This window comes from Microcebus murinus, chromosome 3 (genome assembly GCF_040939455.1).
Source record: "Microcebus murinus isolate Inina chromosome 3, M.murinus_Inina_mat1.0, whole genome shotgun sequence".
Classification (NCBI taxonomy): Eukaryota; Metazoa; Chordata; class Mammalia; order Primates; family Cheirogaleidae; genus Microcebus; species Microcebus murinus.
Genome location: NC_134106.1, coordinates 23,929,897 through 23,956,587, shown reverse-complemented (window position 1 = coordinate 23,956,587; position 26,691 = coordinate 23,929,897). Strand labels below are relative to the sequence as shown.

Sequence of the window (26,691 nt, the reverse complement as noted above, 5' to 3'; positions counted from 1 at the left end):
GGACACACTCCATGAAGAAGGAAAACCATGGGCAGTGATGGAATGTGCCAGCATGGAGAAACCTCCTTTGATAGGGTTATCCAGGAAGGACTTTCTTAGAAGGTGACATTTAAGCTGGGCCTGAAAGGGATCCCACCAGACAAAGAACCACATATCCTTCCATTAACATAGAGATGGCCATGGTTTCACCAGGAGAACTCCAACCCAATTGGGAGTCTCAGCTTTCTTCCCATATGCGTAGGAAGTAGACCTTGCCAACAATGGGGAGAGAGGGTTTTGTTCATTCTATTACATATGGCAGAGGGTTCAGTCATATCAAAGTTCTAGGGAGCTCAGAATCTTCAGGCATGTTGTACCTCTAGATAGAGAGTTTCTGCCTACTGCAAAGGAAGAATAACTTATGAGAAGAGAATGGGCCCTCAGTCCAGACCTGCCTCTGCTACTTTCTAGTTGAGTGAAATTAGCAAAAACAAGATCTCTAAGAGATGAATAGCTTCTGTTGTTATCAGGATCAAAACCAGAATGAGATAATACATACAGAACATGCAACATGGCACCCAATCCACAGTAGGCATGGAGTAAAGCAAGCTCTCCTGTGGGACTGTTAAAACAGTGGAAACCTAGCCCTCATTTTCTTCCCCATGTAGTAGAAAAACACATCTTTGGCTTATGTGGTGGCTTTAAAACATAGCTGCAAATTCTTTGACATGCCTTCCACCTCAAAGTAGAGTCTAACTCCATTCTCCTTAAACATAGGCTTGCCTGGGTGACTCATGTCTAGCTAACAGAATGCAGTGGAAGTGGCACTGAGTACTCCTGAGGTGGTGTTGGGAAAGGTCATATGGCTTCCATGTGGCTCTCTCTCTCTCTCAGTATGCCCCTCCTGGAGCCCTGCCACCATGTGTGAAGAAGCCTAGCAGCCACACAGAAAGGCCACTTACAGGTATTCCAGCCCCAGGTGGGATCCCAGCCTAGAGCCAGCGTCAACCACCAGACAGATGAGTGAATGAGCTTCAGATGATTCCAGTCCCCAGCCTTCAAATACCCCAGCTGACTCTGAGAGGAGCAGAGGTGGGCTGCCCCTGCCAAGTCCTGCCTAAGCTGCAGGTTTGCAAGCAAAATAAATGGTGTCATTGTTTTAAGCCCTAAGTATTGGAGTACTTTGCTACAGATCAATAGATAACTGCAGTGGTACACTTCCCTGTCTTGGTCCAACCCACCCCTAGCATAACGTCTCTCCCATCATTGTGGACCCAGAGTAGCAGACATATCAGGAAGAACACTGCACCAAAATGGGATCTTATTTCTTCCACCAACATCCTGCAAAGTTGGAGCAAGTAGCTCCTTGTCTGTGGGCCCAGATCCCTATGTGTGTGGTAGGTTTGGATGAGACACTCTCTTAGGCATCTACTAGTACCAAAGTCTTGTACAAAACTAATATGAAAATAGGAAAAGTTGCAAGCTTTCAGTATTTTGGATTGTAAGCCTAAATTTTGCATACAGTGGCATAGAAATCCAATGTTCTCTGAGAGCCTTCTTTGTAAATTTTCAATTAAAGAAAACATGGTCTAAGCACTTTGGATTTGAGAGGGAGATTTTGCATGTCTTGTGACTTCCATGTGAACCATAAAATGGGCTTAGTTGGAGCCTGCAGGCCTGTCCTGATCCAGTTGTCTAGTAATTCTCACAAAGTCCTCATTAGAACCTGCACCCTGAAGAGGCCTGAGATCTGGGGGTCCCATTTAACACCTGCAGTTCTCCTAAGTTTAAACAAAGACTGGCAGGCCGCAGGCTAACAGAATTTTAAGCCCCCATCTGTTGGGTGGTTTTTGGCAGATGGTCTCTAAAAGACACTGTGTTTTATCATTTCATGTCTTCTGAAGAGGGATTTAAAATCAATTTAGGGGTCATGTTCAGGGACTTTGTCAAAACCACAGACTCCAAGTCAAACAGGAATTGGTCCTTAGGGGCTCACTAATGACAAAGGGAAGGTGATCTGGGCTGTTCTGCAAATCCTTCTTCTCATCCTCTTCCTTTGCTGAAGGGAGGTGGCTTTTCTTTTGAAGTCTATTTCCTCTTCCCTCTATTCTTTAATTTCATAGGACCAAGGTGAGTCCCACCCTGTCCTGTGTGCTTAACCAGCCATGGTAGGCTAGACTTCTCTGATGAGCAAAGGCCAGCCTGAAACGGGTTGCCCTGAAAACCAATTTTCCAAAGTTGAACATTGCACCTCTAAATGAGATGAAGGAAATTATTCTAATTAAAGGAAACTTCTGAGCAAGCTTTGAAGAGAAAAAAAATGAAAGATAGTAGAGTCTTTGGAGATCTTGGCTGGCTTATGGAATATCAACATGGAAAATGGATTGTTTGTTTTGCCACCCCCACCCCCACCCCCACCCATGGATAGGCAAATCATGAAGTTCAATGTCAGAAAAAGTTCATACTAAGAGCCCAGAAAGAACACAGCTTGTTTTTCTTGGTCTGTTTAAAGCTGCTGTGATTGAATTATTTCCCTGGATATTGGGTTTTCTCTCCTTCTACTGCCTGGAGCTTGGCCATGATTGTGATATTTGGCTGAGATGTTGCCCAAGTGCAAGAGGCATTCGTCATTATGAGTCCTTCACTGAAGAATGTCCAGGCCTTGTTCATTGGCTGGCCTTTGCAGCTGTCACCTGGGCGGGGCTGCAGCTGTGTGTAGAGGAAGGTCTTGCTATAGGCTGCTCTATCTGTCTTAGAGCAAAGGAAAGGGTGGGGATAAGCTCTTCGGATTGCAGTCTCTGTTGAGATTCTAACCTATGGCATCCTTGCTCATCTGGCCAGAATGGGAGAATAGGTCAGGGTTGACATGCCAGAGGTCTCTCCTGCCAGGGGTTCCTTGGCTCTGAGCTGTGGTTGTTGGCTTCTGTTGGTTAGATCACTGGACTGATAGGTCACATCCAATGTTGAGTCTCTAGTGGGTGGAGCATCTAACATACAGATATAAAGCCTATAGGTAAACTCAGAGCCAGGAGTGCCCTTGACAATCAATTAGCCTAGCCCTTGCTATTACAAATGCAGAGACTGAGGCCCTCAGCCGTGGAGCAATTTGCTCACCACCTATAACAGGCAGTACTGTCCATCTCTTCTCTCAACTGCAGCTCAGGTTTCAGTCCAGGTCAAGCAGCCTGGAAACTCATGCCCTCAGTCACAAGGGTGATCAAAGGAGGGGTTATTGTCATTAGCCCATACCTACTATGGGAAAAGTAATTGAGTGCTTGCCTTGGGGGTGTTTGTCAGAAATGCCACCTGAAGTTAAAGATGGCATCTTATATCACGGACCTAGTCCTGCATTCACACTCTAGCAAAAGGGCTCTGGACAAAATGAACCTCCCTGCCCTGTTTACCCACAGTCATGCAGGTCCTGCCTAAGGTGAGGCTGAATGGAAATGAGGACCTTGCCATGTGTAGAGCTTATCTCCATTCCCAGAGGAGCCCGTTGGCAGTTAAGTTGTCGGCATGAAGAAGGCCAATGTGCTCACTGACGCAGGAATCAGGTTTCAGGTTTTGTTACTGAAAATATTTAGATTGTTTCCATGGGCGAGTGAAATCTTCTCAGGGCCCGCACTTTGGTGAGTAATTTTCCCTCCCCACTGCTCCCCTCCCAGTACCTGTTCCAAACCCCATTCGGCCCCCTGGTCATGTAACTGCCAGACCCAGTAGGGTCCTTCTGTAGCTACAGCTTCAATCCTACATCAGAGACTATCTATGTGGCACCTCCAACTTGCCCTGGGGACTTTTGTAAAAGAACAGAGGCCAAAGAGGGTTTTGTCTTAGAAGAACCCTCATGAATGATTCTCTACTTCTAAGAGAGGCATTGAGCATGGGCTAGGTGAATGTCACTGGGAGAGATGTGGGCTGGTTAGCTTTAATAACCAAAGCAGCTCAGCTTCAAATCTCTGAATGGATCTGGCCACTTTTTCAGATTTTTGTGTGAAGATTGATTGTAGATTATAGAACATTTCTATTATTTTAATAGACTTTATTTTTTAGATCAGTTTTAGGTTCCCAGCAAAATTGAGCGGGAGGTACAGAGATTTCTCATATATCCCCTGCCCCATGCATGCACAACCTCCCCCACCATCAACATCCCACACCAGTGTGCTACGTCTGTAACAATCAACCAACCTACACTGACACACCATTACCACCCACAGCCCATAGTTCAGTTAGCATTCACTTTTGGTACATTGTATGGATTTGGACAAAATGTATAATGGCATGTATCCACTATTATAATATCACACAGGGTAGTTTCATTGCCCCTCAAATCCTCCATGCTCCATCTATTCACCTGCCCCCAACCCCCAACCCTAACCCCTTGGAAACTACTGATCTTTTGACTGTGTCCATATTTTTCCCTTTTCTAGAAAGTCAGAGAGTTTGAATCATATAGTATGTAGTCTTTTCAGGTGGGTTCCTTTCATGTAGTAATATGCATTTTAAGTTTCCTCCTTGTCTTTTCACCTGGCTTGATATTCATTTCTTTTTTAGCACTGAATAATATTACAATTTCTGGGTGTCCCATGATTATAGAAATTTCTAAAAATCAAATATACTCATGTTACTATGATTTGTCTCCTTTATTTGACACTTAATATTGACACTATTCATTACCATTTATAACCTAATACTTTCTGCCATTTTGAATATGCTCATTTTAATAGTCCTATGAAGTAGGTAAAATTGTCATGGTCAGAAGATACGAGAACAAGAGGATAAGTAGCAGTGTCTTTTTGCACATTTGTCTCTCGGTCCTAGTGCCTATCTCTTTGACTCTGTTTATCTATATGACTGACTGTCCTCCACCTTGTCTGTCTTCCCTTCCTTTTTTCCATTTTTTTCATTGAGTAAATATTTGCTCTCCTACTGTATGAAAAACAAGATTTTTTGGTTAATTCACTAAGCTGATAAAACTTCTTTGTGCCAGTGTGCAACACAATGGTCAGGTAAACTGTGTAGTCTGGCACAGAAAACTTTTTAATGTCAGAATGAGAGCCTTGAAGCATTAGCCCATGACCTCACATCAAAATGCAATAGCTCTCTGAAGTTCTGCTAGAAATGAATATGTATGGCATAGGCATTCAATAAATGTTTGTTGAATTGAATGCAATAAAAATGATAAAAGTGACATTACTACAAGTGCATTTTTTAAAACTTCATTACATGTACTAGCAGGTATTTCTGACATTTTATCTACATTTCTAGTTGCATCCTTAGTGCCTGGGACATATGATGGAGTTCCTCCTACTGCCATGGTTTGAATCACTGGCTGCAGAGTCAAAACCCATGCTTGTCTCCAATTATTTCTTTCTAATCGGGAAGTGGTGACTTCACATTAAACCATTCCTTGATTTGTGCTTGGCATTTACAAAACGCATCCCACAAAATTTTTTAACAATGATATAAGGCAAATTTTCATCCTCATTAAATGTTGTAAAAGATGAGAAAAATGAGGCTCAAATATGTTAATCTGCCTCAATCATACATCTATTGAGTGGTACGATGGAAATATATATCCAGCTTTATTAAACTTCACAAACCATGTAACCATGTTCTTTTCACTCTTTTCTGCATATTCTTGAAAGCATATGTCACAGAAATTGCTGTTTTGCTGTTTTGGGATTTGGGTTATCAATAGTGAATATCCTTATGTGTTCTGAAATCACTGGGTACAGGGAATGGCTTCTACCACGCGTTAACTTTAAGTTGAGACCACTCTTTAATGGATTCAATCCCAGAGGGTAAATGAGTCTCCTTTCAATCATGGCTGTTTGAAATTTCAGTTCTTCATTTGACACTGTTTTACCATGTTGAAAAGCCCTAAGATCCACATATTGAAAACATGCTTCAGATGTCTCTTTATCTTAAAAACCTGGGCAATCTCTTCTACGTATGAGCAGGGATTGATTCATGAGCTGCGTTCATCACTACCCTATAGTTCCAGAGTGACAACAAAGCAGTAGATGGCTGCATATGTTATAGATGGGCCCATAAGCTAAATTATGCTATCAAGACATAAATGTGGAAGGCGATTTTTATGATAAAAAGTAAATAATACATACAATATGAGCATGATTCTTGTGCAAAAATAGAGCATGCAAATTTGCAATGTGTCATCTAGTTTTCAACAGAGTCCATCTGGTTGTTCTCCTTCTATTGAATCAGACTCCAAGCTCCATGAAGGCCGGGGCCACTTTGGTGTGACATTCAATGTGTATAACTAGGTACAACACCTAGTTGCTGGTGATCTTCATTTGACACATCAAATGAACTTTTTCAACTCCTCCTGTGCCAGGATCTGGGTGTCGAGGCTCACATTAGGTCCACCAGGCTTTCGTTTTTCTCCTTTCCCCTCTTGCACCTGTCTTTCTCCCTGTCACCTTAGTTCAGTTATCCTCATTACAACCTTTCTCTTCCTTCTGAGTCTAACTCCAATTACAACTCACACCACTTTCCACCCTCCATGCAGGTGTCCTCTGGTATTCTGAGGCACTGTCCCAGAATGCTACCTAGTGGTGGATACACAGGGAGGATTATGTACTAGTAAAAGAAAACAGACATCAAGTCGAGAAGGCTGGTAGAGGTGATGCCTCCCAGTAGAATCTCCTTTTCTGGGCAAACCATGTTCATGGCAGATGTCTTTGCCACCTGCTTGCTATGCTCTGGACTCCCTGCTTTGTCAGTTCTTTTCCTAAAACAATGCAAGGCCTGAATGTAATATTATCACTGTGCTTTGCCCACTGCATAGCCCAGAGGAGTCACTGCTATACCCATAGTCTAGAGGTTTTGCTTCTAGTGGTGTCACTTAAGATTGAAATTAACATCTTTGTAGCTGCCATGCTGTATTACTAGCTATACAGAGCTTGGGGGCAATCGTACATCCAGACTCTTTTTGTTTGTTTTTTACATGAAATGTTGTAAAATAAGCACCAACTGCAATACCCCGAAGTACATTCTATAGTTGCATAGAGAATATTTTTACATTTGGATTTCAAAAGCAATTCACATTCATCAGAGCACAATGAAAAAATACAAATATACTAAGCTACCCATAATTATGCCATGCAAAAAAATTCTACCTCCAACATTTTAATGTATAGCCTCCTGCTCTGTATTTCATGCATTTATCTCTAGTTATCGCCTATATATTTTAACCAAATTAGGATCACACTGTTTATATTGTTTTATAATCTGCGTTTTTTACTTAACATATTATAAAAATATCTCTTTATTAATAAATGAATTTCTACAACAGCTTTTTACTGGATAATATTCTATTTTAAGGACGCCCACAGTATATTCAACCTATCATCCACCGTTACAAATCTAATTCAAGTACTGAAAGGAACATCACTAGGGTTAGATCTTTGTACACATTCTCAGTTATTTCCAAGGGATGTTTCTAGAATCAAAATCAGCAGTTCAACTGATAAAAACAGTTTAGGACTTCTGATACACAAACAGTTGATAACTTTGGAAACTTTAATGAGTATTAAATTTCATCCTGTATATGGCTTAGATAATTTCAAATCTTGATTCTTTTTTCTGTGGTATCAGTTATCACTACAAATTCAATATGCATTTCTTCTATGTCTTGTCAATGATTAAAAAAAATATTGAGCAAGATAAAATCACTCATACTATAAATATTTGCCTAAAGCTATTATTGCCTAAGGCACTGTGCTAGCTACTAGGGCAAGGAGAGTAGGAATTCAAGAGTGCATAAGCTTTAATTTTGGTCCTCTTTTATTTACTTAATACAAGAAACTTTGTTCCATTAATAAATAATTTGAGGCATTTTTGTTGGTTAAATTTGTTCCCTTGTTTCCATTTCTTAATGTGCTAAAATATAAGTTACTTTGTCAAATTTTAAAATACACTGTCGAAATGGAAATAAGGGTAATTTGGCATGAACATGACTTACTTTTTTCCACTCTGGATTTTTTAAAAAAATGACACATGCCTATTTTAGTACATTATAAAAATTCAGAAAAGTATAAAGAAGAAAATAAATGACTCATAACCAGACCATTCAAAGGCAATTACTGTTAATTGGTGTATTTCCTTCCAGGCATTTTCTTTGTATATTTTCACATAGCTGAGATCATTCTATAGATGCTATTTTCCAAGCATATAATGTAAATATTTCCCTATGTTATCAAAAACTCTTTGAAAACATTATCTCTAATGGCTCCATAATATTCCATCATGAAAAGGAATTAAATATATAGAGTTTGATCGTTAATAGTGAAAGCTCTGGAGTGAGCCTGCCTGGGCTGTAATCCTGGTGATGCCATAGGTTGGTTTGTGATCTTGAGCAAGTTACTAACTTCTCTGTGGCTTAGTTTCCTTATGTGCAAAATAGGGATAATTACAATGTATGGCTTATAAGATCTTCTTAAGGAATACATAAGATAATTCAAGTAAAACTTAAACTAGCACCTGGCACATAATGAGCAAGCAATAAAAGTTATTATTACTATTATTATTATTATTTTTAAAGTCATTCTACCTATTGCTAGAAATTTAAGTTGTTTCCAACTGAGATGGCATTTACTATTATAAAATCACTGAAAACTATAATTGTTCATGAACACTTTTATAAATTTAGAATATTTTCTTAGGATAGAATCAAAGACAAAGATATGAATGTTCTTAGATTCTATATGTTGCCAAAATTTCTAACCAATCCTTATCAGTAGGGTAGTGCAATGTTGTTACTTTAAATAGGAAAATAGGATGTCCAGCTTTCTCTTATCTCATCCCCTCGCTTACACTTTTCCATTCTTCCCCTCAATAGATGACAAGTGAGAATCAGAATCTCTGGGGCATTTGAAACTCTTACCCTTTTAATTTCTACATAGAGTTTCACAGAGTTGTGATAAATAAAGTGCATAGAAATTTACACATAATAAGCACTCATCATTGTTATTACATTATTATTATTATTACTAAAATGACATTAAATTTATAATTTATACCCCTACCAGGAATGTGTAGAATTATCTATCTCATTGTTCTCACCAGTGCCAAGCCTAATTAATTTTTAAATGTTTTTAAATTTAATTTAAATTATTTAAACTGTTAAAAATTATTTTAAATATTTTCTAATTCAATAAGTGAAAAGTAGTATATCAGTATCTTAATCTGCTTTTCTTTGACTACTGCTGGAATTGAACTTTTGTCAAGTATTTATTAGCTATTTGTATTTCTGTGTGTTTGTGTGTTTCAGAAAGAGGGAGATCATGATCTATTTATTTTACAAAGGTCTTTGTTTTGAACTTCTTTTTCTTTTTGGGAGGGCATGGAAAGGTTGCTATTTTGACAGTAAAGATATTGTCCTGCATCGGACCACCTCTCATTCCACTGAACTAGTTTTGTGTCCCTATGGTCAATTTCTGCTTCTAAAAGCTTTCATGCCATCTGGTTAATTATCCATTTCATAAGTTTGCCAAAGAGCACTGTTAAACTTACAGGTTTGTGGTCCCTGAACTCCATCCTCTTTTCCTTTTTAAAAAAAGTCTGAAAACATTAGCCAATCTCCTTTTTCTGATAGAATTTGAAACCTCAAATCTCCATGATTCTTCAGAGCAGATGGGGATGGAGACTTTCTGCAGCGCCTTTTACAGGGGCTTGAATGTGGTTGAGGGGCCTTGGTAATCGATTGCCTGACTACCAAGTTGATGAATCTTGGATACATGGTTAGAAGGAGGCTCAGTCCTGGACCCAGCGTTGCTTCTGTGCCCCGTCCCGTCCCCCTGCTTGTTCTCCAAGTGCCCTTGTTGGCTCCCTAACTTGTTTTCCATGCCTGAGTTCTCACCTTGGTGACCTGATTGATGCTGTTACTGGCTCCCAGCCTGACGGTCTAGCTGGCACTCTCCGCATTACAGCAACTTCAAGTTCAGGCCCCTCTGAGACTGGCCAACAGTCTGCCAGGTTCTGCAGGCCACAGGCTCAGCAGGCCAAAGCTCCCATTGTCACCTTTTCCAAGACAGCCCCTCCAACCCCTTCCCTCATTGCCTATACCACCCTGAAAACCTGCCTCATCCCCGTGTGTCTGGATCATACATCTTTACGCATTGCCTACAAAGCAAATGTTCTCTCTTATGGTGATCACACAACTCTTCCCTAAAGCTTTAGAACTCAAATGGCTGGGCTCAAATTTTTTTCCAGCATTTTATTTACTATAATAACAATGGATTATTATTTATGATAATACAAATAACATTTACTGCACTGCTACTGTATACTAGGCCTTGTGCTACATGGTTCATAGCACTCTCTCACAGCATCGTCAAGGCAAGTATGTAAGGTCGGTTCTGTTATTGTTCCCATGTCACAGAGGACGGAAGCAGACCTTAGAGAAGTTAAAATAAATAGCTTACCTGAAGTCACATGGGTGCAAGTAAGTGGCAGAGCTGTGAGTTGAGCTCAGGCCAGCCTGACGTGGCAGCCTGTGATCTCAACTCCAAGATGATATGGTACCACCTGGGGTTGCTCATCTGGCCTCCTTTTCCCTTAATGTAGTTTGCAGCCCCTTTTATAAATCCCACATCTGTTGCCACATACGTTTATAAACAATGAGGTTTCAAAGTTGGAAGAGGCTCTGGCTGTCATTTCATTCTGCTGGGCGTGACCAGGTTTTCTCTTCCCTGATCTGGTCGGCACTTCCTGTGTGACTTCCAGGGAGCATGGCTGGGTTACTCTGCAGGGACACCTTGCAGGGCAAGAGCCCCAGCAGCCGGTCAGGTGTCTTTCTCTTCGGTGTCATGCTCTCCCATTTTCTCTGCAAGTGGCCTTCCTCGTACTCTCTTCCTGGGCTCCTTCCTGCCCCCAGCTTCTGGCAGCTGCTGCACGTTCTGGTGCTTCTCTCTGCAGGTCTCACAGCCACTCCCTTACATCCATCCTTAAAGGTCAGAAATTCAATGTCTTTATCTTTGGGGTCTTCCTGCCATCTGTTCAGGCAGCTATTTAAAAAATGCTATAGAGTGAGTGGCTTATAAACAACAGAAATTTATTGGTTACAGTTCTGGAAGCTGGGAAGTCCAAGATCAATGCACCAGCAAATTTGTTGTCTGAGGAGGGCCCGTTTGCTCATTCATAGGTGGTGCCTTCTTGCTGCATCCTCACATGGTGGAGGGGGGGAGGGGTCTCTCTTAGGCCTCTTTTATATGGGCTCTAACCCCATTCATGAGACCTCTGCTAAAAGCCTCGCCTCCCAAAGGCCCCACCTTCTCATACCATCACACTGGGGATTAGGTTTCAACATACGAATTTTAGGGGACACAAAACATTCAGTCTACATCATTCTTCAACAATTGGCAACCATGAATGTGCCTTCCTCAAGTCTTTCCACCTACTACAGATATAATTGGTACTGACCTTGGGCAGGAAACTGCACTGTTCTGCAAGTGTGGACAGTGGGGAAGCTGTGGCTGGAACTTCTGGAGTGTGTGTTCACAGTTCCTGCCTCCCCATGCCCATTTCAGAGTCTGAGGCCCCAGTGTAGGTAGAAAAAAGTAGCTTTTGTATCTGATTTCTGTTCCTCTTTCATAGTCTGATTACAGCAACGTCTTAGTAATTGCGGATTTAATAGTCACAGTTTCTGCTATTTGCGAGTAACTCCAAATTACATGATATGTAATAAATTGTCATTTTGCTGAGATAAGAATTTGAAAAACATATCCTATTAGGCTGGGCGTGGTTGCCAGTCACTTAGATGGTGATTTGCTGTTTTCTGCCTATCGTGGCAATGCATTTTATGGAGGTAATGATATGCTACGGCAATATTCTTGAATGCGGAGATTCCAGGCATCTCTGGATGCACCCTTCACAAATGTCAAGGGTTTACCTGGTGTGCAAGGCCCAGGGCAAAGTGAGGCCTCTCCTCCTTGCCCACTGCTGAGTGTGAGCAATTAGCAGGAAATTAACTTCAGCTTCTTACCACACCGTCAAAGTCACTGACAGAACATCCCTGTGAGTCAGGAGTGTTCTTGATACACAATCATAGAGGGTAGAAGTAGTATTACCCGGTTAGCCCATGTTATATTCATCTGCTCCAGATACCTTTAATTCGTGGTCCTGACTGCTTATCTTGGGCTGGATTGATATTGACCTAACGAAAATGGAAATCTTTCATTTGTACTTGGAGATAATAGGGGGTTTGAAGAAATATTCTCACTTTTCATCCAGAGTTTTAATGTTGTATAGATGCTGCCTGAATGTGACCCACCCATATCTAATATACCCTTCTATTCAGCAGGCCAGAGGTTTGGTGTCTCTTATACCTGTTGCGGCAGCCACCATGTTCTAGTGCTGCCCAGAATCACCAATGACAGCAAGACCCAGGAAGTCTTGGGGAGATAGAGAGCCATTTGCAGAAAAAGAGTCCATTATCTTGAAAGCTACTCCTGGAGTCGTTGCCAAAAGCAATTTCTCAGAGTTTATGCTTAAACTTTAGAAGGCTCCTCCTGCCACCATGATTGAAGGGGAAAGGGAGGGAGCCAAGCCATCATGGTCGGCCAGTGTCATCAGTCATGATGAGCCCTAATCCTGATGGGACTTCTGAGAAGACGCTCACATGATGACAGATGAGGCCATGTACAGCAGTTAACTTGCTCATTTGTAATCATTACTTTTTGGCCATTCAATAACCATCCTGTGAAATTATTTTCCGAATTTCCTAAAGTAGAGAAAAGAGCCAGGTTTTATTGCTTTTCTTTGGTGAAGCCTCTTAGCAGTTACAGATGCTTTAAGAGAACTTCCCAAGGTCCCATCAGATCCAACTTCAAGACCCTTATTCACCCATGTCCCCTGCTTTGTGCGGGTGATGACATAGTGTTAGGCACTCTTGCTCTTTTCCTGACTCGACTGTCCACAGAGTAAGCCCCAGGAGCCGTCTATGGCTAAGATCTCTATTGCTGTTTGGAAATGTCCCCAGGGCAAGATACAGGGTGATGGTACAGTATGTCTGTCACTTCTCACTGTGGGACTGTTGCCACATCTCTTGGTCCAGAGCTTTTTCCCCAGCAGTGTGCCATGGTTCTGCATGTGCTACAGATGGCCCACTGTTGTGCAGAGTCACTGACCCGTCCAGCCCATCAGCACTCTGGGAGGCTGGGCCAGACCAGGAGTGGCTGAAGCGATTTGACCAATTGTCTCTGCAAGTAGCCTCTTCGGTGTACTCCAGTGGGCCCCACAAATATTATCATTTTCTGTGCATATCACGATATGAAAAAAGGTTGGGAAGCATTGAAAACCTCTCTGATTTTCATTTTCCTTTTCTGTAAATTGGGATTTTTTTTCTTATCTTATTAAGCCTTTTTGAGGATCAAAGGCTTAGATGAAGGGGCTTTAAGAGTGGCCATGCATTTGTGGGCCATCACTAGCTGCAGAGAAAAGACTGTGTCTCTAGTTTACTTTCATTGGCTGTCAATTAGAGAATGAGATGGAGTTCCACTTGTGTATCCCTTCCACGTCATAAAATCAAGGTACTGATCCTACCATCTAGGTTCAAGCACTGACATATCACATTTCTATGGTCTTTCCTTCTTATGACTCCTCCAAGGCACCTACTAGAGCAGAAGGTGCTCACTCCCAACCCCCACTCATGCTGAGGATACACATTACAGCATATCTTCCTCTTCCTGTGCTATTGTGCATCCATATCCCAGCTGTCTCTCAAATCCCCACAGGTTTTCCCTTCCTACTAAAGACCAGCCTCTGCTCTCTCTGAGCATGTGCTGCATTTAACGGCAGGTCCTCACCCAACCCAACAACATCCTGAGTTTCCACAGTTGCAGCATCCGTGCTCGTGTGAGCTGCCTGGTGTGGGCCCCTCCCCTGGGTGGTTCCAAGGAACCCTGCCCTGGGGACAGATCTCACAGTGCAGAGGAACTCTCTCCTGCCCTTCTTAACATGCTTCCCAGCCAACCTTGTTAAGTGAGTGAAAACCAAGTCACAAACCAATATACTGTAAAATGTTAACACTGGGTTCTCGGGATGCTAGAGGTATGGGTGATATTTATTTTCTTCTTTAGGCCTTCTTGATTTTCTAAGATTTTCTACAGTGAAACTGAAAGTGTATTTTAAATTATATTCTAAAAGATGCACTCAAGATGTGCTGCATGAAGGCAAATAACAGCTTCAACATTCCTTTACACTTGCTGGCTCCAAATTACTGCCTCTGCCTTCAGAGCCGGGCAATTTGGAGGGGGTGGGAGCCGCGCGGGAGGGGAGGAGGCAGCAACGTGGGCCATTGAATTTCCTCTTTTTAGACATTGCTTTGGCAGCTAATTCCAGGGTGCTCATCTGTATGGTGGCAGTGTGACTTTCATGTTTTCCCCAAGGTGTTTTATGGCTTTTTTACAGTGGTGCTTTGAATAACTTTCTCTTGGTAACTTCCAGATAGTGAAAAATACCAGATGATTTCTTTCTTTCCCCTCTGCTGTTCTTCTCTTCATTTGGGCTCCATTCCTTAATGGGAGGCTCCTCACCGTCACTTCCTTCTCCTCCCTCCCTCTTTTCTCTCTCTCCCTGCTGCCTCCTCCCTTCTTGCCTCTTGTCACCGAATCCTTAAAGCAGAATAAAAGATGGTGAAAGGACTTGACTGTGCTGGCCCCAGCCCTGTGGAGGGGAGTGCAAGCCCGGGCTCATTGGTGGGCCCCAGGTGGCTGTAAGAGCAGGTCCTGGGGCAGTGTCGACCCTTCACTTTTCCAGAAGGAATTTGATTTCAGAGCAAAGAGAAGGCTGAGGCCTCCTGGTGGATTCTAGGCCCCTTCTCTGCAGGAGGCTGGGCCAACAGGCTGAGTGTCAGAGGATAGGCAGTAGGGTGACTGGCAAGTCAGGTCAGTCCTGCCATGGGGTGGAACCATTCTAGGTGGCAGTTCCATTCGCCCTTCGTGGATGACCTGGAGAGATCTGTTGTTCTCAGTGAGGAGAAGGCTGCATGCATCTGTGATCTGGTCAATCTCTTTCTGCTATGTTTATTTCAATGTCCCTGTTCTCTAGTGTGGTCATTGTCATCTCCAGGGGGTCCTCTGTTGGACTGTGTCACTGTGGTTGGTCCATCCTTCAGGTTCCTCAGTGATACCTCACCCTTCTTGGTGGTGAGGAGCAGGTGCTCTAGACTAAGAGAGACATGAGTTTAAACAGACCCCTGCCCTCTCTGGCCTCCCACCCTACCCCATTCCCTTTAACCAGTTAACTCTACTCACCTGCTGTAGGGCCTCCCTCAGGCCTCAGCTTCACAGGCATCCTCTCTGGCCTTCAGGATGAAGTCAAACTCCCCATTTCACAGTCCCACAGGGCCGTGCATCTCTCCACCACAACGCGTACCAGCGCTGAGATGTTGCAAGGAGTTGAGAGGCTGTGTGAACAGCTCTCTGCTGCCCACCACACTCTAAGCTCCTCAGCCTGGAAGCCTCAGGAGGGCACTGTTTGATTTTGCTCACGGACATACCCCTTCTGCCAGGGGCAGAGCTCAGCACACAGGAGATCCCCAATAAATGGCCAATGAATGAATGAGTTCATCTCAGCACCATCACTTTTGGCTCTAGGACTTTGGACAAGTCACTCAACCTCTCTGAGCCTCAGTTCCCTCATTGGAAAATGGTGATAATAATCTCACACTTAGAAAATTGTGGGAATTATATAAGATAAGGGTTGTATAGCACCCAGTGTACATATCACACATGAAGTATTGGTTTCTTCCTTAGTTTTGTTTATTTCATCTCAGAGTATTGCACAGAGCAGAAATTCAAAGGTCTAAAGAGCAAAAACATGTCTCCCAATTTCTCCCCCTTCCTCCCTTTTGCCATGGTGGAGTAAGACACAGAAGGGAGAAGGGGGGGCAGAAGACTGGATCTCATGCTTTCTCACAAATGAGATGATCTTGGCTAAAGCACTGTTCCTTCCTGTGTCTTGGCTTCCTCATCCGTGTGGCAGGAAGACTTGTTCTAGATTATTAGTCTTCACAGCCCCTTCCAACTCTCCCACTTCTGCTTAGGGGCCAGGGCAGCAGTGACCACCGTTGTTCACAGGGCAAGACAAGTGGAAGCTAAAGGGGTCGCAGCTTCAGAGTCAGGCATAGCAAATTAGGCCGTTGGACTGTCTATTTTAATACCCACTGAGTTTATTTTAGCAATACAGGTGAAGAATGTCTCAGAATGTATCATCGTGACAATGCCCCTTAGTAAGAGCGCAAGGATTTCTAGCGCACCTTTCTTCAAAAGAGCCTGAGGGCTTTGTATATACTGTCTCATTAATTCTCTGAGCATCCCCAAAGTTGGCTGGGAAAGCATGCTGAGTTCTGTTTTATATGCAGAGAAACAAAGCTTAGGAAAGGTTAAGCAGCTTACCCAAGGTCAGGCAGTAACATGACTGTTCCCAGGAACCCTGGTCTCTCTCTAGCATACCAACCTGTCTCTGGAAATGAGTCCAGCCAGGGGCAAGAGGTCTTTGTGCTGAGCAATGTGGCATTTAGAGTTGTGGCTTCTTGGAGGATAGACTCTTTCTCCTGAAAGCTCTGGAAGTTAGTAGAAAGTGTCTGTCCCTCATCTGCCCCCTCACACTAAGCGTCCTTCCCCTGGACCAGCCAAGGCCCCATTTCAAGGGCTCAGGCATCAGGCCTGGTGGTGGTTGCTATGGAAACAATGTTGGCTGAGCCTGAGGCCCTGGAGAGCCAGTCACCCTGACTGAAGGTACATGTTTCTAGGCCACCTTCCTTGTTGACCAGCTGGGATCTGTTGTCCTCAGTTAGGAGAAAGCTGCAGACATCTGTGATCTGGTCAATGTCTCTCTTCTGCATTTAATTCAATGTCCCTGTTCTCCAGGGGAATCAACATCACCTCCAATGGGCCTGGGTGTTATAGTGGTATTCCCGGCTGGTCCACATGTCAAGCTGTGCAACCTTGGATAGGGCAGTTGTGTTTTCTGAGCCTCAATCTTTCCATCTGTAAAAGAGATTGACTATGAGGTCGTTGTAAGGATCACATGAGTGGATGGCTCTGAAAGAGAGCCCTAAGTCATCATGAATGTGTAAGTGGCTAGTACTGCTTTTTCACACTGGAGCCCCCAGCTCTTCTTGTGAAAATGGCCCACACCCTCCCGGGGTACTCACTGCATGATCTCAGGGGTCACCCTGGTAACTGTCGCTTCTCCACTTGAAACATCAGGTCCAGAGAAAAGCCAGTTCTTGGATAGTTTGCAGCCTCTCATCCCACATGTCCAGGGACTGCTTGTGGGTGTTTATTCCTCTTAGGAGTCACTGGTGTGTGATTATTCCTCCGAGGCCCCCCTGGCTTCCAAAGAAAAAGGTCTTTTTTTGATGGACTTGGTTTTTCAGGTTGCCCTGTCTTTGTGTCTTTGTGTCACTTTCAGTACATTAATTATTGAGTGCCTGGTAAAGCTCTCTGAGATCATAAGATGAAAGGCCTCGTAGCAGTTCAAAGCCTTTCTTTTGATTATTATGCTAGTCAACATATTTGGGGGGGAGAAAATGGGCTTGAGATCACAGCGGAGTAAATTTCATAAAGAGTAGAGTATGAGCAAGGCACAGAAATGGGCCCAGAGCAGATAGTCACATTGACCTGCTAATGGCAGCAGTAGGGCCTTGCAGGGTGGGGGTGGGATATTAAGAACCAGGCCACCTGGAGAGTGATGCCCTGTCCATTGCTTCCCCAGATTAGTAAAAATGCCAATTAGTCTTCCACGGCTACGGAAAGCCAGTGAGTCCACCCTGGCTAGGTAGGCTCTAGGTGACTGAGCACCTAGAGCAGGGATTCAGGGTAAGAGGAGACTTGCAGGGCTCACAGGCTGGTCAGGAGTGGCTTACCTGGGGCACTGAGGTCATCTCTACAGAGGTCACAATGTCGTGACTTGCGACTATCCAAGAGAGACAAAATCTGAAGGGGTGGCATCAAATGTCACATTGCTTTCATCATCTGACTTTGGCCACAAATTATGAGTCACTAGTGCCTGCATAGATGTGGTATCTTGACTGATAAAATAGGTCTATGCCGTTGATCCACCCTATACCTGCCCCTGTCCCCAAGAAGCATGTCCTTCATGAGACCAAACAACAGGCTCCATGAAATGATTTTACTAATTTTTTCCTAAATATGTGAGTAAAACAATATTTCTACATACGCAATAGGCCCGAAGCTTGATACGCAATAGGCCCAAAGATTTGTGAGTGAAATTAATCTACTATTATAACCCATCGTCATGAGCAGCATGTTTGGTGAATGGCCCCAGTGCACTGTCCAAGATGACCACAAGCCAGACGTGGTTAAGGAGGTCAGGAGCCCAGTGCAAGTTTTTCCGGCACAATCTGAATCCCAGCTCAACTGCTTTGAGGGGGCTTCAGCTCAGGGAAGATGGGGACCCTGGGGAGGGAGGATTTGGGTTGGTCTTTTAGGAAAGGGTAGGATTTAGGAAAGCAAGGGGTGGGGAGGACATTCTAGGCAGAAATTAGCTTGGGCAAAAGTTTGGAGACTAAGGTGTAATGGGGACCAGGGAACACGAAAGAAAGAGAAATGAGGCTGAAAAAGCAAACAGTGGACAAATTGACATGCTTCAGCCATTTCTGGGACAACCTCTTTGTGATTCACTTTTTTGGTGTATCTCCAGGATACCTTGAAGGTAACCAGCTCCGCAAGGGCAAGGGTGAAGACCCTCCTAACAATTTCCTTTGTACTGCCGTCAGCACACTTCAGTGCTGTTCCTTGGGGAGGGCTGCCTGCTTTCATTGCTGACAGATGTGCTTCGCCATTGAATGAACTCACTAGTCATTCACAGGGCCTTTTGGGGTTGGGGAGAAGCAAGAAGCAGGTATTGAAACTATGACTTTCAACAGTACAATAGAATATTATGGGAGAATAATTTTTTCTTCTGAATTTGAGTTACCAAGAAAGAGCACAAACATCCCTGGCAGAAAGGGATGGGGCTTAGAGAAAAGTGAGGTGGAGTGAGGGATGTTTAATTCCATTCAAATTCCGCCCCTGACACTAACAGCTCCTCTCTGAATGAGCAGCTGGAGGAAAATGTGAAAGCAGACTATGAAGCACGAAATATGTATGAACCGGAGGGAACCTTCGTGAACAGCTAGCTCAACCCCCTCATTTTCCATGCCTAGCAAAGGTGTGCAGAGCCTCTGTGCTTAGGACAAACGGTGCATCTGCAAACTCTTCTTCTTCTTTTCTCTGAAATTGCATTCCTGTTTTCAGACTAAATTAACAGCCTGTTACCGCTCTAACATCACCATCACCATTAGCTCCAGTAGTCATGTAAATTCACTGAGGATGTTTCTTTGGCTAAACAGGTGCAGGCTCAGGCTGGTGAATACCCAGACCATTTCCCTTGGGCTGCTGATTCCAAAAGGAGGCCTGTCCCCTGCTCTCTGCCCAGCTGTGCTCACTAACCCCTGCTTGACATCTGGACCACTATCTATTTGTCCAAGTTAAGCTTTGTTCTGTGTGACACAAAATCATTGCAAAAGAATGCATTATTAAGTGTGTTTTCAAATAAGCAGGAAAAAACTAGCAGGCTGTCACTGATTGTTTTATTGTTGGAAGGAAAATAAATAAGTAAAACGTGTACAGGCAAGGTAGGAGCTGTTCCAAGGAGTGTTTAGAATGGAAGCATTTGTTACATCTTATTGATGGAGGTTTGTAAAAACATGCTTGCTAGTGGGTCCAGGGTATTCAAGTTAATAACCATCACGCATGCATAGCTCTTTATTATTTATACTGACACAAGTATTATATATTCACTATGTTACACACATGGGTTTAGGAATAAATAGACATGCAATGAAACATGTACAAATAAAGGCTGATAATAGAGACATTGCCAAGTGGCTGAAATTTGAGATCGTGTACAGTTGGCCAAGTCAATAATTAACTAGTGAGTAATAGAGAAGTATCTCTTTGGGAGCAATTTTGATTTCTGGATGTTGTATTTATTGACATAAGATGGCTCAAATATAGGGAAGGGACCACAATTCCCATCCATTTTGGATTCTAAAACAGAGATAGAAGCATAAAACTTTAAGAATAATATAACTGATATTTGAAGAGTATATCATGCATGACTTGTCTCCTCTGGTCCTTACAAAACCCTGAGATTTTTAAAAAGTGTGAACTATTCTTATTCTTATCATCATTTTTTAGAGAATTGAAGTTTCATAGAGTTTATGATTCGCCTGAAGTTAACAGTGAATAAGAGCCAGAGCTAATAACTTTCTCCAGGGCTCTGGTTTCATTCATTTGGCAAATATTTATTGAATGCCTACTATGTTCCAGGCATGGGGACATAGCAGTGCCTAGTGCAGGAGGTTCACGATAAACACATGAATCTACGTAACACACACAGAGAAGTAAGAAATAACACAGGGCAGGGATGGGGAGTGGTTTACGATGAGTGCTATTTTGACAGCATGACCTGGGAAGCTCTTTCTGAGGAGGTCACATTTGGGCAGAGACCTGGCTGGAGAGAGGGAGCGACCACTTGTGTCTGAGGGGGAGGAGCGTTCTAGGCTGACAGAGCTGCCAGTGCAAAGGCCCTGAGGTGGGAGCTTGCTTGATGAGTTTGGGGACCAGCAAGGAGGCCTGTGGAACTGAGCTCCATCAACAAGGGAAACATGACTGGGAATAAGGTTAGAGGGAGAACCAGGGAGCAGATCATGGGGGACTTTAAGGGCTGGGCCATGGCAAGACATTGGAAAGCTATGTCAGAGCTGAAGTGTCCATCTAACTGCTGCGAGAACAGACTGAAGGGAGGCCCACTGGGAGCAGTAGTTGAGATGTGAAGCGATGGGGGTAAAGATGGGAGGGGAAAATTCAGGTACAGCTATCAAGATTTGTTGATGAATTGATAAGGGGTGTGAGCAAAAGGGAGAAGTCAAGGATTCCTCCTTAGTTTTTGGACCAAGCAACTGGATAAGTGTTAGTATTCCTTTCTGAAATGGGGAACCCAGGGCTTAGGGGTATCACGATTTTGTTTTGCCCATGTGAAGTCTGAAATGCTTATCAAACAATACCATGGAAACTTGGAGCAGGCAGTTGGATATACATTCCGTTATTCAGGGGAGAGATTGGGCTGGAGGTATAGATTTGGTAGCATTAGCATATTGATGGTATTTAAAGTTGTGAAACTGGATGAGATCACTTTGGGAGTGAGTTTAGATGGAGAAAAGGTCCAAGTTCTCCAACTTTTAATAATTGTCAAATAATAAAGATCCCACGGAATTTTTTTTTTTTCATCTGAGCTTATTTTCATAGCAGGCAAGGAATAGATTTCTCAGTGAATTTCTCCAAGGAAGAAAAGTCAGAGTTTTTAAAGTCATAGGAAGAGGGTTACGTCATGGTCCTGCTTATGTGGAATTGAAAATCAGGACTTTGGGTAAAAGAGAATGAGTGCATAGGTCTGTGTGAGCCTGGTTAAAACAAGTTCCCTTCTCGATGGTCAGCAAAGAATCTCTAGTTAGGTGCAGTAAAGGATCTGGTGTCCTGGATCACTGGAAATTCATGGTCATTGATCATCATCAGCTGGTTAGAACCAGTGTGATGAAATACGATATTAAGCCAGGACGTTTCCTAGGCAAGTGCTGCTGGAAAGTGGTGAATGTTCCTTCTGCACAATTTGGAAAATGGGGACAATCTGGCAAAGGAAAGTAAAGAGCACCTGCCGCTGAAGTGGGAGGCGAACAGGACGATGTGGTGACCAAGACATGAGGAATTCAAGAAACAGGGAGTGATCATCGCAAGGACAAGTGCTGCCGAGAGGGCCAGTAAGACAAAAGCTGAGCCTTGTCTATTGTATCTGTAGCCTGGGGTCACCGGTGACCTTGACCTGGAATAGTGGAGACAATCTTGATGTTATTAGATTTAAGGGAAAATGGGAAGAAGAAAGTGGAGACAGGAGCGGGGACAAATCATCTAAGAAACTTAGCTGTGAAGGACAGCAGAGGAAAGGGGCAGCGGCTACAGAAGAGTGTGGAGGGTGAGGGAGTCGTCCCTTTTTTCTGTTTCAAGATGGTGCATGTTTGTGCGATTGACTTGGCAGAGAAGGAAATTGCTGATGCAGGTGGAAGGAGGAACAATTGTAACAGCAGATCCCCGAGAAGGGACGAGATTAGCACACGAGTGGAGAGGCTGGCGCTGCTTAGACAACTTATCCTTTGTGACAGGAGAGAAGGCACTGATACCTGTAGTGGGCAATTGCTTCTCTTTTCTCTGTGAAAAGAAACAAACTCATCCACTGAGATTGTGGAGGAATGAGGGGAACTGGAGGTTTGAGAAGTTCAGAGAAAGTTTGAAATATTGGTACTGGGAAGAGGGAGGGTAAATCGAGTCAGGGAATGCGGTTGGATTCCTGGGCAGTCGGGAGGGCCTGGAGGTTTCTGGTCATGAATTTCAAGTGAGACCTATCCACGTTGCTGTGTACGCCTCCTCCCCTCTCTCCTGACCACATTCAGCTGCCTCGGGACAATTGTGAAGAGGGGAAGAGGAGAAGGGGTTGAGATTGTATGCAAGGGAATTATTGACATGAAGGGCTGATACATGGTGAAAGCAGAACAGTATTAGGAGCTTGGGGGTTTCACTCTGCCTTGATACCCTGTGGTGCCTAGAAAGGGCTCAGGAAATCACCAGGAAAACAAAACAAAATGATCTTATGGATCAATAATGCCAATAATGTCAATCAGTAATGCCGTCGGTCCAGGTGCATTTCTTCCCTTTTTCCTTCTCTGTCCATCACTGGTCTGCTCCTGCTCCTACTTACCCCCACCCCTCTTTCCCTTCCACTCTTCAGCCTCCAGGGGCCAAGTTTCACTCTATGTGGGCCAGTCAATCTTAGTTCACACCTTCACCCATAAACCCACTCTGGAGCTCACAGTTTCAGAGTGGAGCACCAAGAAGACGTGGCTTTCTCTTGCTTTGGTGGACTGCCTCTGATGTCATGCTTTCTCTTTCTGCTAAAAAACCCCTCCCTGCAGATGAGCAGGGGCAAGCCACATGAAGGGAACAGACAGCCTCTTGCTCTCACACTTGTTAAATGCAAAAATGCTTTCTCTTTATAATCTAAATTGATGCATCTTCTATGAACTTTGACAAGCCCTCACTTTGGTCCCAGTGCTTTCGATTTTAGCAAATGACTTCCTTCATGTGGGCTGTGTTTTTCTTGGTCTTCATCTTTTTGGGTGGAGAGATCCATCCTTTTGTGTGACCCTCCATTAGTTCCCCCAGCTAATCACTCTGCCACCCTTGAGCCCAGCCTGCTGGCAGAAATTCTAAGAGTTCCTGTAAGGGCAGGATAAAACTTCCTGCATTCTTTCCAGTATTCAACCCTGAGGATGCCCAGCAATTTATTGGCATTTTGGGATAAAATGTTTTGAGCTTATGCCTGTAGGAATGGCTCACATCAATGTCCATATCTCTCGCTGGGTCATGACTCAGCCCTCAGAGCCCTTCCTTTGAACGCTTTCAGATATGTTTTTTATCCCTGAATATAATATACCTGGCCCCTGTCCATATTAAAAGTCATCTGCCATTCTGTACCTACTCATAGATTCATAAGTGCTTCCTGAAGTCTAGCCCCATCTGCTTCGTTCTTCACATCCAGGAAGAAGTTAATACCATTCCCAAACTGAATGGTTAAGAAAAATGACATCACTTAGAAACAAGGAAATAAAGCTTGGGCTTAGTCTTCCTGTCACTTCCAAATGACTTAAAATTTGATCTCAGCTGATGACTCAGACCTAGAGGTGCCAATATTTATTCACAGGGGAGTCACTGCAGGAGCTGATTGTTACAGTCTCCCCAGACCCTTCACTTTGTGGCCTTATTCTGGAACTCCCTGGTGACCTCTGACCTCAGCCACTGTGCCGTGAGGGCCCTGCCAGGCACTATGCAGAGCAAGGGCCACCCCGCACCAGTTTGTGGGGGCCCATCTGGGGTGGTGGAATGAGCCTAGGCCTTCACATCAGGCTGATGTCATCTGTTGACTCTGATCTCCTGCCTCCTACTGGCTGTGTGGCTACAGTCAGGATGGCTAACCTCTGTATGTCTTGTTTCCTCAGCCACAAAACAAGGACAGATAATCATACTTATTCACAAAGATTTTGTAGGAAGTAAATTAAATTGCACATTTACAGCACTTAGTACTGTGCCTGGTCCATATGTGCTCAATGCCCATGCTATTAATTTTTTAAAAGTCTCATAAACTTAACCCTGCCCAAAGTCGACCTATGTGGCTTTGAGTTCACCTCTCAGGGCCCCACTGCCCACATACAAAACAGCATCGATGTGAAGGTGAGATGAGATGGCTTCTCTGTGCAGCCCATGAGCACAGGTCTGACCCTCCTGCCCCCCACCCAGTGCACGTCCACTCAGTCGTTTTGCAGAAACGCTGCAGAAAGAGGTATATGGCACCAACCAATTCAGTTCTGATCTCCAAATGTGGAAGAAAAGTCAAAAACTCTTTTCTAGATACCCAGGAGCCAGCACTTCCAACTCAGATCTATGGAAGGCAGAGATAAGAATTTATTTTTAGGAAGGAGACCATAGCATATCCATCCTGTTCCAGTTGCAGGGCACAAGATCCTGGGGCCAGTGTAACCCAAGGGCAGCACCTGTAGGTAAAACAATGGAGGAGTCTGGAAACAAAAGGCTGCCATGGGCACCCAGGCCAGAGATGTGATTAAAGTGTGTGAAGTGGGGTTGGTCCTGAAAGGGAGTCTGAGGCAGAGACTAGGACCCGGGGGAGGTGGTGCCGGGGTGTTGCAGATGTGGAAGAAACCACAGAGCAGGCAGGCTGGGAAAATGCTTCCACTGCACCTGCTGTCTTTTTTTCTTTCTCTTCTTCTCCTCCTCTTCCTCTTTACAAGGTCACTCCAAGTGGGTTAACAGTTCCCATCAGAGTAACGGATCAGCCCACTCACAGTAGAACACAGCCTTTTGTTACTGAGCAAACCTGGGCTCAGTTCCTGATTCCATCACTGGCTCCTCTGAGCCTCAGCTGTTGCATCCATAAAATGGAGATGAGAATTCCAGTCTCAGAGAGCCACTGTGAACACCATGTGACATGTAGGTAAAGAGCCCAGCATTGTGCCTGCAACCAGGGAAGCAGCAGAAGAAATTCCAGTTTCCTTCCTTTCTTCCTACACATCTATCTACTGAACAGCACTAATTCTCAAATCCTTCCTTCTCTAACAGAAAAGCTTTGCCTGCCATAAAACATTAGCAAATAATGATTGAGCTGGGGATTTTCTGGGCAGCACTGTGTAAGAGCAGGCAGCCTGTGCTCATTTGATTTGTAGATACATTGTAACGACATTTCATGGCACAAAACCCACTTGAGGGACTACTAAGGAAAGGAATAATGTTGCCTCACTACTTTTCTCTCAACTCTTCTTTCTCTGTCATGCAAATCAGAAATACTAATCCTTTTGACTCCCTGACCTCTTGACTATGGGTAAACCCCAGTCATTTGGCTTCCTACCCTGCCCCCAAAATAAAATAATTGTTAAGAACATATAACTTCTGAGTTTGATTTCAACCCTCTCCTTGATAAGGCAGTACTTCAAGCAAACAACATTAGATGAAGTTACCAGTCTGAACATAAAGTTGAGATGCAGGCATTTGGACAAGACAAATTGGAGTTCTCTGTGAAGTTGCTCCAATTCTTATAAACAGAATAGACTTCAGATAGAGCTAGTAGAACAAGCCATTAAGTCCTCTGGCTACTAGTTCCTCTCCCAGCGTGGCCTTGGTTGCAACTTTCAGACTTCTTGGATCTGGCTGCCCTTGATAGAAAATCCGCGTCAAGGATTTGAGGTCAAATCAGACTACTAGTGGTTCAATCCTTTTTGTCCTCATCTTTCCAATGCATGTCATGGAAGTCCCTTATGAACTTTATTTATGACTGATATTGAGTGACAGCTTACGAGGCACAGCCTAAGCACACGATCAGTATTCTCTTCTTTGTTTTTATGTCCAGTTCATAGCTACTTGGAGTCACCAACAAACATGCCGTCTCCTCCTCCTGATTATTTTGCATGGAATCTGACCTGGATAATGAAAGATTCCTTCCCTTTCCTGTCTCATCGCAGCCGATATGGTAAGTATATAAATATATATTTTATTGTTGTCATTTTTAGAACTGGTGCAAAATTTATTTGTTATTTCAAAATATTAAGGGGATAAAAAGGTAAGTGTATTTTTGATAGTTATTTGTGACACACCATCACCATCTCATAATGAAGGACTCTGTGAGTTTCAGTGTATGATTCATAGTGCCTCAGGGAAACCTCAGCCCTGTACATGCAAAAGAAGTCTTTCTGTTGTATGGGGAAGTCTCCCAATAGGGCCTGACCCCACCAGACCAGTCCAGCCAGGCCATTCCAGCTGCATTTTGTATCCTGATGGAAGCCAAGGGCTTTGTTGCTACCAGATCGCTTCCCTTCAGCCTTTGTGGTATGGGGTCTTCCTGCCAGCCCCTTACCAGTCATTAGATGCAATGCTTATTTGCATCTTGTCTGTGGCTTTCTGGTTATAGGATTCTAACCCACAGCATTTCTAGTGATCATGATCTCTTAAGAGGGGATTGTTATTATGAAGGTCACAGGTCCTCCAGGGCCCCTTACATGTGGGT

The 26,691-nt window shown here is 43.7% G+C and overlaps 1 protein-coding gene across 1 annotated transcript in view; it reads left to right on the top strand.

The window, feature by feature from the left end:
- ALK (ALK receptor tyrosine kinase) overlaps window positions 1-26,691 on the top strand; it is a 646,976-nt gene that overhangs the window by 158,598 nt on the left and 461,687 nt on the right. The window contains exon 2 of the mRNA XM_012788333.2: window positions 26,038-26,157. Coding sequence (XP_012643787.2) covers window positions 26,038-26,157 — 120 coding nt within the window. The remainder of the gene's footprint in view (window positions 1-26,037; window positions 26,158-26,691) is intronic.